Raw genomic sequence first — 13,334 nt, 5'->3', positions numbered from 1 at the left:
AGGCAGCCAATTAGGGATTTAAGCTTGGCAGTGGAATGCAAGAGCATTTTTTTTGCAACCAACAACCTGCTGTAATTCTCTGAAGAACAATTGTAAATGAAGCAGAGTATAAAAAGGGAAAAGCTGGCCCATACACTGAACCAATTTCCCCACAGGGATCATTCAAGTTTTATCTTATCTTAGCAGAATCAATGAACACTGCCTCTGAATGAGGTGTTATATTCCAGCACCTGTACTATTTATATTAACCTTTTCATTTTCAGATGGAAGATAAAGTCACATTCACTCCCACAAGCTTTAAAACTGAATCTTTCAGACAGGTTTTACTTTAATGCTGGGTGTCTCAGAGTCTTATCATCCTCCTGTTGGCAGCACATCCCCCCCCGCCCTTACACACAATCCTTGAATCCCAATTCAGCCTCTCACGCCTGTCAACCTTCTGATCTATACAGGTCTGCTCAGAAATGTTTACATTTATCTTGTGCGTGTGCCAATAAATCGGATCTCTCCAAACTTCTGATTTGAGATTCAATGGGTGAATCTCAGCAGTCTGCAACAACTTGCTGCTTCATCTACATGCACTGTAATATTGACATACTTAGAGGCGGTGTCAGTGAAAGGATAGTCTTTTAAAGAGATGCACTTGACAGACTGCAGAGATGCACCACAGGATTATAAAAATGGGGCAAGTTCCAGGTTTAACAGGCATCTGTATCTAGTCACCACCTGAATTAATAGCAGCAGTTAAACGTCACAACCAAGACGACGATGGTTCTTTGGTGTCTCAATTCTACTCAATATTGAAACATGGGATTCTTACACTTTGCAACTCTAAACTACTAGTAAAAAACAAGTATTTCAATATTCATCCATTTCAAATTTGCTCAGAAATCCACTGTTCAAAATAAATCACATAATAAACTCACTCAGCCTTCCGCTGAGTGACCTCTTTAAACCTGGATCTTCCCCCCGTGTCCCAACATTCACTCTGTGATGCCACCGCCCTGTGCGTTCCCAGTCAGGCATGCAACCCCAGAGTTTAGCCCCTTTCCCAGTACTCACCCTGCCACAGTCCCTCCCTGTGTCTGTACTCACCCGGCCCCCATACTGCAGCATGGGTGCTGGGAGAACACGTCCGGTCACTTCTGTCATGTCATTGTGCACCACAATGCCAAACTCCTTCAGATAAGGGTCCGGGCCCCCGACCATGCTGTTACTTTTGACCTGGTAAAGGATCAGAAAGTACAGGGAAGGAGTTAGAGGATGGATGCAGGGGAAGCAATGAGATTGTAGAGAAAAGACTCTGAGAAAAATAGGAATAAAATACAAAAAAGTAGATGAGCTGTATGCTGATTAGTCCTGTCGAAGTCCAGAGGAAAAAAATCTTCTGAATGGCAGCAGCTCCAGTTGCTTTTCTTACTCCCACCCCAAGAGGGAAACAGCACTCACCAGTCTGCTGATCTCTTCCTGTCTGTCGGGGGCCGAGCGAGCTGTAGCTTTTATCATGGTGGATGTCTGGTTGTCTGTCAGTTTCTTAATACAGCGCTGGCCTGCTACTATGTTACAGACCTACAGTGCAAGAAGAAACATTTCATTAAATAAAACAAAATCAATCAGATTAGAGAAACAATGACGGGAAATTAAGAAGGAGAATGTTATAATTGAAAAGATGAAAGGCATTTTTGTCTGAACTGAACTAAAATTATGAGATTTAAGCATCAAAACAGCCTCTTTCTCACCTCCAGGGGAAGGTAGGTGTGCTTCTGTTCCTGCCCTACTTGAAGGCATGGTAAATGTGGATACTTGAGCTGCAGATTGTACTTCTGCTTGAAATACTGAGCTACTGTGCACTCCATGGCTTGGCCGTTCTCAAGCTGTAAGGGGAACCTGCAAATAAATGGAAAATGTGGGCAAAAAAAATTCTTGTCTTTTTGGTACATTAGCGAACAAGTGCAGGAATCGCACTTACGTTTGGTGGCTGGCAGGTCGGCGAGTTACATTACAAACACGGTACTTCCTCTTCATTTGACCACAGTGTGTGACCTCAACTTTCAGGCCTGTTTATAAAACATACAAAAAAGAATGGTTACAGAATCATGTGAAGTGGCAGTACCACTTAACCACCAACAGCAATTTGCAATGTTTCGATAATCTTTCAATTTTAGCAGGTTGGAATTGTACTCATCAGTTCCTCTTCTGTCATTTTCAGGACATGATAAAGATAATTGCTGACACAGGGTGTTTCAGCTCTGCAGTTTCCCTTTACACATTTGTCACAACACGGCTCAAAACGCAAACCAAAAAGGAGAATAGAGAGCTTATAAGTGTCCGCCGAAGAAAACATGCAGTTAAAATTCTACACTGTTCAAAATGACATCTAGCTCCTGCAAGGTTATTTGTGTATTTACAATAACATAAGTGAAGACACACAGAGAACGGAGCTGCTTGGAACAACAGCAGTCTTGCATTAAAAAAAAATTAGTTCATTTTTATAAACAAAAGCTTTATTCAGGAGATCTGTTATGAATACTTATGTCCATGAGATTCACACATTTTCTGATTTTAGACTGCCTAGTTTCTAATCAAAAGGCAGAAACACAATATTTACCCTGCGGTTAAGAGCAGGTGTTTAGCATAGGCGCAAGTTAAGCAGTGTACTGTATTTAGCGTGGGTATACAGCATGAATGTGTGTCAGGAGTGGGTGTAGCATCTTTCACAGTGCATAAAAACAAACAGGCATGTGTTTTGCAGGCCCGCACCTTAATGGTTAATTTGATACACAGTGAGTCATGGACACTGTGTATATAATGTGCGTGTGTCTGTTAATGTTGGCCCTCTTTCACTCGTTGGTAAATATTATTAATATAATATTAGCATATTGTGTGTGAACTGGTATTGAGTGCTCACCTCTTATTTCCTTGGTGAATTTGACGCGCTGCGAGTCGGTCAGGGGTTTCGTCTGTTCGTTGATGTTCTGTATATCTAGCACTTCGCACATGAACTCTATGACAGGCTGGGCACGGTAGAAAGCAGTCGCTGACACTGAGGGAGTAGAACAGATATGACAATATTCAGAAAATTAGTCCCATAAATCAATAACAAGAAAGCACATGAGTTCATGATAGTGTATATCACAGGCAGAGTCTGGGCAAACTGTAGAATTGGGGAACGGGGATGCAGCAGTAACAAAGGAGCTTTAATGCACATTCTTGCAGCCATAATGAATGTCCTGATCTCATCAGCAATGGCTATGGACTGCCAAACACCTTTTACATAAATGACTTTGTCGATATAACAGTGGATACAAACAAACGTACCATCTTTTAAGCAAAACATCACCATCTTAACACAAAGTGTTTTGTATCACAACAAGTCTCTGTCTCATGGAATAAGACATAATAAGTGTGTTTTTGGTCTTCAACTATTGCATCACTCTTAACAGATTCAGGAACTGCTGCCTTTTTACAATTTTAACTGACTTAATTGGTGTTTTTTCAATGCAAGGGGATGCATTATTGGGGCATGTTGTTTCAAGTGAAGGAGAGACAACGGAATACAATCCTGGAGGTGGATAGAAATGGAAAGGCATGAGATGCCACAACAGTACATTGTTTAAAATATAGTACAACGGTGGGGTTTGAAAACTCTGGTAAGTTATCATGACAATCATTTTATCCTTCATCAAAACAATAGTGAGGTTAATAGCTCTGTCACAGAAAACTAAATTTCAGAATCTGAATTATACCTCCTTATTTGAGATGAGAATTAATTAATTTAATGTTTTTATTCATAAAAGCATCTGTCGTTTTTCCTTATGTATGTAACCATACCCGATTTCCATAATGGCAGTAGAAATATTTAGCTGTAAAGTCTACTGTTACAGTCTAGGCATAGAATGAAGCAGTAGCTGATCAAACAGAAATTTGGTGGGTTTTTAAATACAATCAATTGCTGTTCATTAGTGATTGTGTGCATACAAATACATTGAATCTAGCTGGGTAGAGAATTAAGATGTGATCTAATTCTTTATATCGGTCAGTTAACACCCACATCAAAATACCACCTTGATACAGAATACTGTACAACAGGTATAATCGCAGTGTTGGAACTTTTTAAAATGAATGTATTAAAAGCTAATTTAAAATCAAAGCTGAAGCCGATCAGCTTCACTCAGGTCTTACCATCGATATTGAGCATCATGTTCCACATAGCAGGACGGACAGACTGATGGAAACCAAACCACACCTCCCTGCCTCCACCCAGAGGATGGTAATAACCCTCTGGAGGGGAGAAAAACGAACGCCCTACGGGAGTATACCTGCGTGCAAAAATAAAAAAACAACAAAAAAAAAAAACAACACAGTAGCTGAATAATACACAAAAATCAAATCAATATAGACTTAAACCACCAGAATTAATGACATGTCCATGACATTATTAAATCAGCCAGATTAAGATTAGTATTGCTAACACCTTCTGGACGGTTGGTACTCTTATCCGACCAATTTCTCATTGGTCAGACAATCGCTAGTGTTACTTTCATAAGGACAAAAGCGCTTATTAATCCATTATGTTCTGGGGTGAAATTTGTCTCAATATTATGAATACACACAGAACGATACACAAATGTATTTATATATAAAGATAAAATATTATAAAAATATATTTTTCATGCACACAAAAATACTTTATTGTATATAATGGATGAATTAGGTGAAAATCTAATTGCTATTTTTCTGCCAGATATTGCGATTACGATTCGATTTGTCATTACATTAACCAAAAATATTTGTGTGCGCATCAGAAACACATGTGAACATTTGTTTCACATTTATATACACACACACAATAATTTACTCTGTATATTTCTTACTTATGTTAGCGCTTATTTAGATAGGGTGCACTCAGTGCACTGTGGCTTATTCAGTTAGTCAAGCGATAATGGGCAGACTGATAATCGATTCAATAAAAATTTCAATTATATTGTGTAATCTGACTTGATCAGGGCGACACCAGACAGCAGGAAATTAAGTAATACAGACAAATAAAAGATGAAAAGCAATAACTCTGTCAAGAGATGTGCAGAAGATGTGGGGTAGTGTGGTTGTGAAAAGGCAGAGGGGATAAGTGTCTGTACCTCATGGAAGGAAGATGCCGTGTGATGACATCCAGAGCCTGAACGGAGTCTTCGGGGACCTCGTTAAGGTGACCCGACAGAGCTTCCAGCAGCATCTGTAGACTGACCACTGACACCCACTGCAAAGACACCTTGAACGTCTGATCTTTCCCCTCACCAGGCAAAGTGACCTCCAGATCCACCTAAAGATGATATTTGGTGGGGGGGGGGGGGGGGGGGGGGGGGAGAGAAAGAGAAAAGAGAGAGAGACAAAAAATACCCAAGGGCAAAGTAGTAGTTTTTGACATGCATGCAGGTTTTAAACTATGAAGGCAGATTATTAAATTTTACTCCGATAAAGTAAACTAGTAAATTAATATTGTTCTCTGCATCTATGATTAAATGTTAGTGTGTAAACCTCTTCTCTTCTTAATCTGTATACATGCTGTGTTTGAAACACCAACCCTGTCTCTCCCAATTGGCAGTGGATGTGCTGTGTACATGTTTCTCTTCCCGTCGTAGCCAGGTTGTCTGTCTCCAAAGATCTGCATCTTGAAGTGCCGCACCATGGTGTCCACCACTTCCCTAAACAACAGGAATGGCAGGAAAGTAAGCAAATAAACACAGGCATACCAGTAACTTAAGTGACTTACTACAATATGTCTGGTGACAACAAACAGAAAATTGGCCATGCAGTTTTATACTGCAAGGAAATGAAATGCTTCTTTTCTTCATTTCCCTATTTTCTAGTATATAAAACGCCTTGCTCCTAGGAGACATGTTTCTCCCTGGGAAGTCTGTTTGATAATAGCAACAGATGCAATTGGTTAAGTCCCCTATCCCCATGTGCATTTTCTGCTCATATCTGTCTGTAGATTTACCTGTTGACCCTTCGAGGCCGTTTCTCAGGCTTGATGTCGATATCATAGTGATAGACATCAATCTTGGGAATCTGCACCTGGAAGTGGTTGGCTAGGAGCCGAATGGGTTTCCCCACTGTGCCGAGGCCGGGACGCCGCGGAGGCTGAAACAGAGAGGGAGGAGGGGCGGGCGGGCCTGCAGAAAGTAGAGAGAAGAGTAATTGCACTGAAATATGCCACAACAGTTAAACACTTTTTAATTTTGCACATGACAAGTGTGAATTACCACCATTCTTGACATTAGTCAATTCATACCGTCACTTTCTTCCTCTCAGTGAAGACTGAATTTACCAAACCCCTGAGATGTGTGGATTCCACGCCAAAAAATAATTAACTGTCAAACAAAGCATGTTTGGCATTTATTTTGAATGTGAACAAAGGTGGCGACAGTGAGAGCGTGTGCGCTTATCTTTGCATTAAATGGCAAATTTTAAAGATGAATGTGCGTGGCGTAACGGCAAGCTTGTTGCAAACCATCCAATCAGTGACACCCGCTTGAATGCACTGGAAGGCCTCACAGCCCCACTAACACGCTTTGATTGATCCATAACTCTGGCCCCTGACCTACTTGGGTCAACAAGGGGTTGGCAAAACAATGACCTCCAATTATCTTTCAGCCCGCCCCCAGCTCCACCCAGACACACAGGGCGCCCACCCCTCACGCCGAGACAAAGACCGAGCTCCTCTCAGACAGACAGCAGCAGGGCCATATGGAGGGGTGCCGTTACACACTGTACACGCCACATACAGTATCTGCATGTGTACACATCTACACAGGTGTAGTGCCTGTGAGTCTCACACTGCAGCAGAACAAGCTGCAGGCAACAGAGGAAACAGAGTCTTGAGTCCTGAAGTCATCGGTTAAAAACAGCACATATACAAGCTTAAGACCTCAGGTCCCATCTAGCTACAATGGTAATGACAAATCATCCATCTCACACATCAACACTACTCACTGACAATGACATGGAAGGAGGCATTGGGATGCCTGCCGTCTCTGTCAGAATCCTACGTGATCTGTTGTTTTGGCCTGCCATGTGTCACTCTGTACAAAAGCATCAAAGAGGAAACACAAAACATCTTTTCTCTGAATTTAGCTGAGACAAAAGAAAAAGCGCCTATGAAAGATTGAGAGAATACGCAAAAGGCAAACACACACACACAAAGTTAAAATAATATTGTGTATTGAAAGAGGTTGGGGGAGGCCGCTTAATGCTTTTGTCAACTGACAGCTAAGGGACTGCAGGGGTCCTCTTGAACTCCATGCACCCACACGCTCCAGTTAGCAAGTGAAGCGCGAGAGCACGGACAATCGGGACCCTCCCCATCGCTTCCTGAAAACACGCTTCCTAACATGCCCTCATCTAGCCTGGGCCCCAAATCACCTCCCCTTCTCCCTACTACCCACTCCTCCGCCTCCTCCTCCAAATAAACCATTAGCTTGATTGTAACATCATTTTGTTTATGATAGTCTCAAATAAGAAGCTATTCGTTGCATGCCTGCTTTTCTTTGTCACGACGTGAGCTAAAATCGTCTGATGATTCATTCTACTTTGTCCTACTGGCCTTGTTACTGATGGCAACAAAAGGCGTACAAAGTGTTCTACGCTAAGCTGCAATCTGAATATTATAAAATTCCACATTATGCACCACAAGCACACTAAAGAATTTCAAGTGCATTGCATAGTAATTCAAGTGCATGCATACCTGTATGCCACCATTTTGGTGTGTTCTGTCGATGCTGTGTATGGAAGGCTTTATAAGCATATTTATTTAGCGGCACACAAATCGGTAACAAACATTGTTACTGCCTACACAAGGCAAGAGAAAACATTTACTAATTTTAATATTACTTTGGTAAATTGGATTTAACACTTATCACCTTCTAAGGCCTTCTCAATGAAACAAAATTCAATGCTTTAAGACTTCAAGACCTGCAGATTCCCTGTGTATTGAATTGACATTGTACACGGGTTTCTATTTATTTCTGCTCGCTGTGTGCACGTACAGGTACTACAAAGAGTTTTACCCTACAGTATGTGTGTGTGGTGCAGTAAGTTTGAGGTCTTCCTCTTTCACCAAAAACAGTTGTGCCTATATATAGCCTCCTCAGCTGCCACATTACTACATTACTAGTCTCGATATGAAACGCCTGAACCCATCCTTCCTCCCCAACCCGTCTACTTATTACAGTCAACACCACCAACCTCAACGGTAAGATCATTAAATAGTTTATGGCTGCAACTAACAATTGTTTTCATTATTGATTAATTTGCCAATTATTTGATGAGTGGATTAACTGTTCGGTCTACAAAAATGTCAGTTTAAACATTTAAAAAATGTCTTAACCCAAGTTCATGGGCATGTATTCAAAATGCTTGTTTGTCCGAACAGCAGCCCAAAGCTAGTGTGTTTACAAACACACAAGACAAAGAAAAGCAACACATTCTCACAACTGAGAAGCTGGAGCAAGTGTTTGGCTGAAATTATTAATGATTATGTAAACAATTGCAGATTGTCTACTTATTAGAACAGAAACATACCAGTCATTTTAGCTCTGAGTTTCTAACTTACCCTCCAATTGATTGGATTAGTTGTGTATCTTCAGTCAGCACCATCTAATGTTAGTTTGTGCACAAACAAGTGAAAAGGCAATGGATATATATACACACACATGCAGCTGATCACTCTGAAAGGTAACACACTTTAGGGCTTCAACTAAGAAGGAAGCTATAATAACTGATAAGCTAGAATGGGTTGGGGTATCAGAGAGGACTAATTGCAGCTCGTTCAAGACTGAAAATATGGGGGGGCTGTGTACTCGCTGTTCCCTGAGAGTCAGGTCAGGAAAACTCTTCTGGGTGTTTTGTTCTTTTAACCTTTTGTAAAACTGTAACCTAGGGTTTTGAAAGGTGTTACATAAATACAAGTTTACTTAATGCTTAATCTGATGATTATTTTACAATTCATCTGTGAAACATCAAAACAAGACCAAGGTGACTTCTTCAATTGTCCCGTTTTGTGCAAACAGTTCAAATCCCCAAGATATTCTGTTGCCATTGATACATGACAAAAAAGCAGCAAATCCTCTCACGTGAGAAGCTAAACCCGGAGATTTTAGCTTCTTTTTTCCCCCCCCTCACTATTTTTGCTTGAAAACATTTTTCCATCCATCAACTAAATAGTTATTCTAACCAAGTGACGTCAAAGCAGATCCAACAAGCAAAAAAACAACAAGCATGGGTATGTTGTATACAAATAAGGAACTAGAGTAACGCTTGGTGTAAATGTTGGGTCACTTCAGTACTTTGTACTGCTGCTATGATTAGGGGGAAAAAAATATTTGGCCTAAATTTATGTAAATGAGAGTATTCTAGTGTCCCAAGATGGACAAGGCCTATCATGGGGAGAAGATGAGAGGGCACAGGCAGGCGGAACAAACAACACAAAAACACCACCCACCCAACAGCTTCTAATATGATAAAATTCATTGGAAACGTCACATGGCCATCCAATACTACAGAGTACTACTCAATCAGAATTAAAGCTACAAATAAGAACATTATGTCCATCACAAGAAACACTGTTTTAAGTGAGACAGTCAGTCCCTTTTTTTGACAGAATAACTTAAAGTCAACTTAAAGAAACCCTACAGACTTGTCAAAAGATGGCATTTAGGCCTCGATTTAAATCAACCCATGAATCAAGCTTCCTCCATAATTTTATGCTTCTGCTCCAAGTGAGACAGTGGTGCATCTACTTTGAGTCAGAGGAAGTGAAATTAGCCTTTCCTGGCTCAGAAAGAGACACATGCACTGGAGGCCATCAAGTCTTTCTGCTCCTTATGTAGTCTTTGACAAACTGACAACTAGCTTGTTGAAGGCGCAACACAACACGCTACAAAGATTATCGTCCCGCCTGTCCTGCAACGCTAATTTCTCTCTTCACTGATCCCATATTTAAAAACTATTATTTAGATTGGGTGCCTCGTGCTCACATTTGCTGAGAGGGGTTGGCTACTTCTGTGCTGTGAAGCTAAGTGTGTCCGAGGTAACCACCGTGTGACCAAAGAGAAAGACAGCTGGGCTTAAGCTAAGCATGAGGATGATGGCTAGGCCTGGCGATGAGTCAGAGACTAACAACACTGAACAGGGAGCGAGCTGACACCCATACCTGCAAATCACCTGGATTATGGTACTACACTGGACTGTGGAAAAGGCAGAGGTACTGAGAAAGACCATTCACAAGGAGGAACTATGCACCCCTCAGTGTAGGGGGGTCCAATTCTCAGCTGTTGCTTCAGAAGCAACTGATTTTGACGTGTAAATGATTAGTTCACGGCAAGCAATATCAATTTTTTACATATATTTCACTTCTGCAGTCCATGTTCACTGGCCACAAACATTTCCCGGATGGTAGTACAGCATCACCCGTTTATGTTAAATACTCAGAGATCATCAAACATCCCCACATTTTACCAGGAAATGTATTTATTTATTTATTTTTTTAAATGTACGTCACTCCAGGCTTTTGCCCTGAATGAAGTGAGACAAGTTGAAAGTGTTCGAGTGGAGTAGTCTCATCTTTGCCTCCGTTCACGACACCTAGACCGACAATCTGCGCGTTTGTGCGAACTGCTTCGTTTTGTATCTGGACACCACTTCAAGTAGTTGCACCTCACATTTGGAAACAATAAAAAACAGATTAAACCAGCTGCTTTGTAAAGACACCCCAGGCCTACAGCACATCATTACACACGACCTTTGGGGGGCCCTGACTTAAGAATTCCAGCCACACTGAAGCAAATGCCAAAATGTGCATGTTTCTGAACCAGAGGAGGCTGACGAAGGCACTTTTCTAATTAAAAACGGCAATATGAACACTTTGTTCCCACATGGGGCATTGTATGCAGGGTTGGATATTACTGGTAGCTTGTCTACGGACCTTAAAAAAAAAGCAATATAGCACTATTTATTATATCACTTTGCTGACACAGAATTGAAACTGACAACATTAGAGTGAGATCACACAAAGCATATATCACTTAATAAAACTGTTGGGGTTAGTTAGGCATTTTGCACACAATGCTCTTATAAAGATGCATACTACTTAGGCCATTATGAATGTAAAAGGTCTGATGCTGGACACAATTACCATCTCTCTGTATGCCCATTTATCATTACGAACATGAGAAAATAAAGTGAAACCTGCAACCACACTCCACAAGGTAAATATTCATGAAATACAATCATCCCTGCTGCTGGAAATCCTACAAGTACCAGGTAAATCTTGCAGCTGCTGTTATCATGGATAAAACCTTGATGGCTTGCACTGATTAGGTGTAATAAAGAGGCTGGCTCAAACACACCTGTGGATAGTTGTGCATTATTATTGTCTCCAAACATTCCCCAGGACCCTCACACAGCAGCACAATGCATCTGCTTGACATTTATATACTGCTGCTGGCCAAATGTCCTCCTTACAGTACATCTTGATTTTCCTAATGTCACCACATTTCTTCTTGAGCATGTGGGAAATGTGTGTGTGCAATTCAAAAAAAAACAAACAAGAGCTTCACTGTTGCACAAAAAATTGATTTGCTCTGCAAGCTGCATTCAGTTCCTCTTGTATGTAAGGGCGCATTTCGCAAACAAAATTAACTGTTTGTAGGAAAGAAAATGAAGTAAACACATTTTGCATGGTGTGACAATTCAGATGCATTATATCGCTGGGTGTACAGGTGTGTGGTTCATTTTTCAACAGCATGCTTTATCATTTGATCGATGCAAAAATAAGTGCCTTTGTTATCATATAGGAGATGAATAATATGGAGCTGGCCTGCAGATATGGATCGATAAAAGCGCCATCCGAGCCTGTTGTGCTCTCACAGACGCGTAAAACCAAAATACAAGTCACAAAATACGTACGTTCGCTCATTTAACGCAAGTAACTTGCGTTTCATTGGTATTTATTGTGTTTTCCATCCATCGCTATCATGTTGGACGAGGGCAGTCCGAAGAGGCGCGCTGTTCCTGATGGCGATGGTACAAATATAGATGGTGTAGCAGAGCAGATTTGATACAGGTAGGATATTTTGTCAAATTTCGACAGGATTGAGCGGTCACATTTAGAAATTAGGTCGTCGTTATGTGGCCAAAAACAAAAAAAAAAAAAAACACACATCGTGAACAAACACCAACGTAAACACACCACGACGCGGAAGGAAGGAGGAAGGAAGGTCCTAGTTAAATCCCCACTCACACAATGCCAGCCCCGACACGACGAGCTGTGCGTGCTTCAGATAAATAAAACCGCGTAGACATTACTGTATAACCGATAAAAAACACCAAACCTCCGCGTACAGACAAGACGCTTGTCTTCCACTCGGTGTAAATAAACTCACACACGCAATCACACAGAGACTCGGGCTGGGCCTCGGTTTGTTTTCCCCTCAGCGCGTCGAGGCCTCGCTGCAGCCGCGGCCCCCAGTGAAGCGACGCATTTGCGCACACGCGCCCCACACACGGCTCGCGCTTCCCCGCTCCTCGCTCGCTTTCAATTTTCTTAAAATGTCTTACCGGGTCCGAGCGCTTCCATGGCCGAGGCCTCTCTCTCCGTCTCTGTCCCGGCCTGGCGGCTCCGTACCGACGCTGAAATTGGGGGCGGTATCGCGAAGCTTAAAGTGGCTAATTTAAGAAAAGGGAATATAGATAGCTGCGTGGATGACTGCTGACTGGACTGACTGACTGACCTGAGCCCCCGCTGCTGGTTCTGGGGATTTGTAAGTGCGCATGCGCCAGTTAGAAGCCTATGCGCCCACTGTGCGCATGTGTAATTTGCTGTACTGCACTGGTGGATCAAACTTTAATGATCCCAGTCAGCTGGGGGAGGGTTGCAGGATAGTAAGATACAGTGAAATATCATGAGTAGATATGAATATGAGAAGGTGAGTAAAGCATATAAACAAATATATAGTTTGGAAAAGAAGCAGTGGTGAAGAAAGTATTTAAATTAGCAGTACATTTACTCAAATGTTGTACTCAAGTACTTGAATACAATAATAATTGTACTGAACTTAAGTAAATTGGTACTTGAATTACTTCATTGGAAAAAAAATACTCAAATAATTTTAAAAAGTAAATTATGATGTATTATTATGGATTAAACTACCTAGCAGTATATAAAGCTAAAATTAGCCCTACCTTTACCAGCTGCAAAGTAAAAGATCTAGAGTATTCATTTCAGCACTGAATCAGATACTTTACTTAACTAGCAACACAACTGTGTGAAAATACTT

At 41.3% G+C, this 13,334-nt stretch overlaps 1 protein-coding gene across 1 annotated transcript in view; it reads right to left on the bottom strand.

Annotated features, from left to right (window-relative positions):
• The window catches only part of ago4 (argonaute RISC component 4), a 25,445-nt gene extending 12,661 nt beyond the window's left edge, over window positions 1–12,784 (bottom strand). Inside the window, exons 1-10 of the mRNA XM_046058200.1 lie at window positions 12,616–12,784; window positions 5,999–6,173; window positions 5,582–5,702; window positions 5,139–5,320; window positions 4,183–4,319; window positions 2,909–3,043; window positions 1,970–2,057; window positions 1,740–1,887; window positions 1,450–1,569; window positions 1,063–1,224 (exon numbers count right to left, since the gene is read on the bottom strand). Of these exons, the coding sequence (XP_045914156.1) occupies window positions 1,063–1,224; window positions 1,450–1,569; window positions 1,740–1,887; window positions 1,970–2,057; window positions 2,909–3,043; window positions 4,183–4,319; window positions 5,139–5,320; window positions 5,582–5,702; window positions 5,999–6,173; window positions 12,616–12,634 (1,287 nt within the window). The 5' untranslated portion in view covers window positions 12,635–12,784. The remainder of the gene's footprint in view (window positions 1–1,062; window positions 1,225–1,449; window positions 1,570–1,739; window positions 1,888–1,969; window positions 2,058–2,908; window positions 3,044–4,182; window positions 4,320–5,138; window positions 5,321–5,581; window positions 5,703–5,998; window positions 6,174–12,615) is intronic.
• Window positions 12,785–13,334: the final 550 nt, after the last annotated feature.

This window comes from Micropterus dolomieu, linkage group LG09 (assembly GCF_021292245.1).
Source record: "Micropterus dolomieu isolate WLL.071019.BEF.003 ecotype Adirondacks linkage group LG09, ASM2129224v1, whole genome shotgun sequence".
Classification (NCBI taxonomy): Eukaryota; Metazoa; Chordata; class Actinopteri; order Centrarchiformes; family Centrarchidae; genus Micropterus; species Micropterus dolomieu.
The sequence above is the reverse complement of the archived record's forward strand: the minus strand, read 5'-3'. Positions and strand labels throughout refer to the sequence as shown.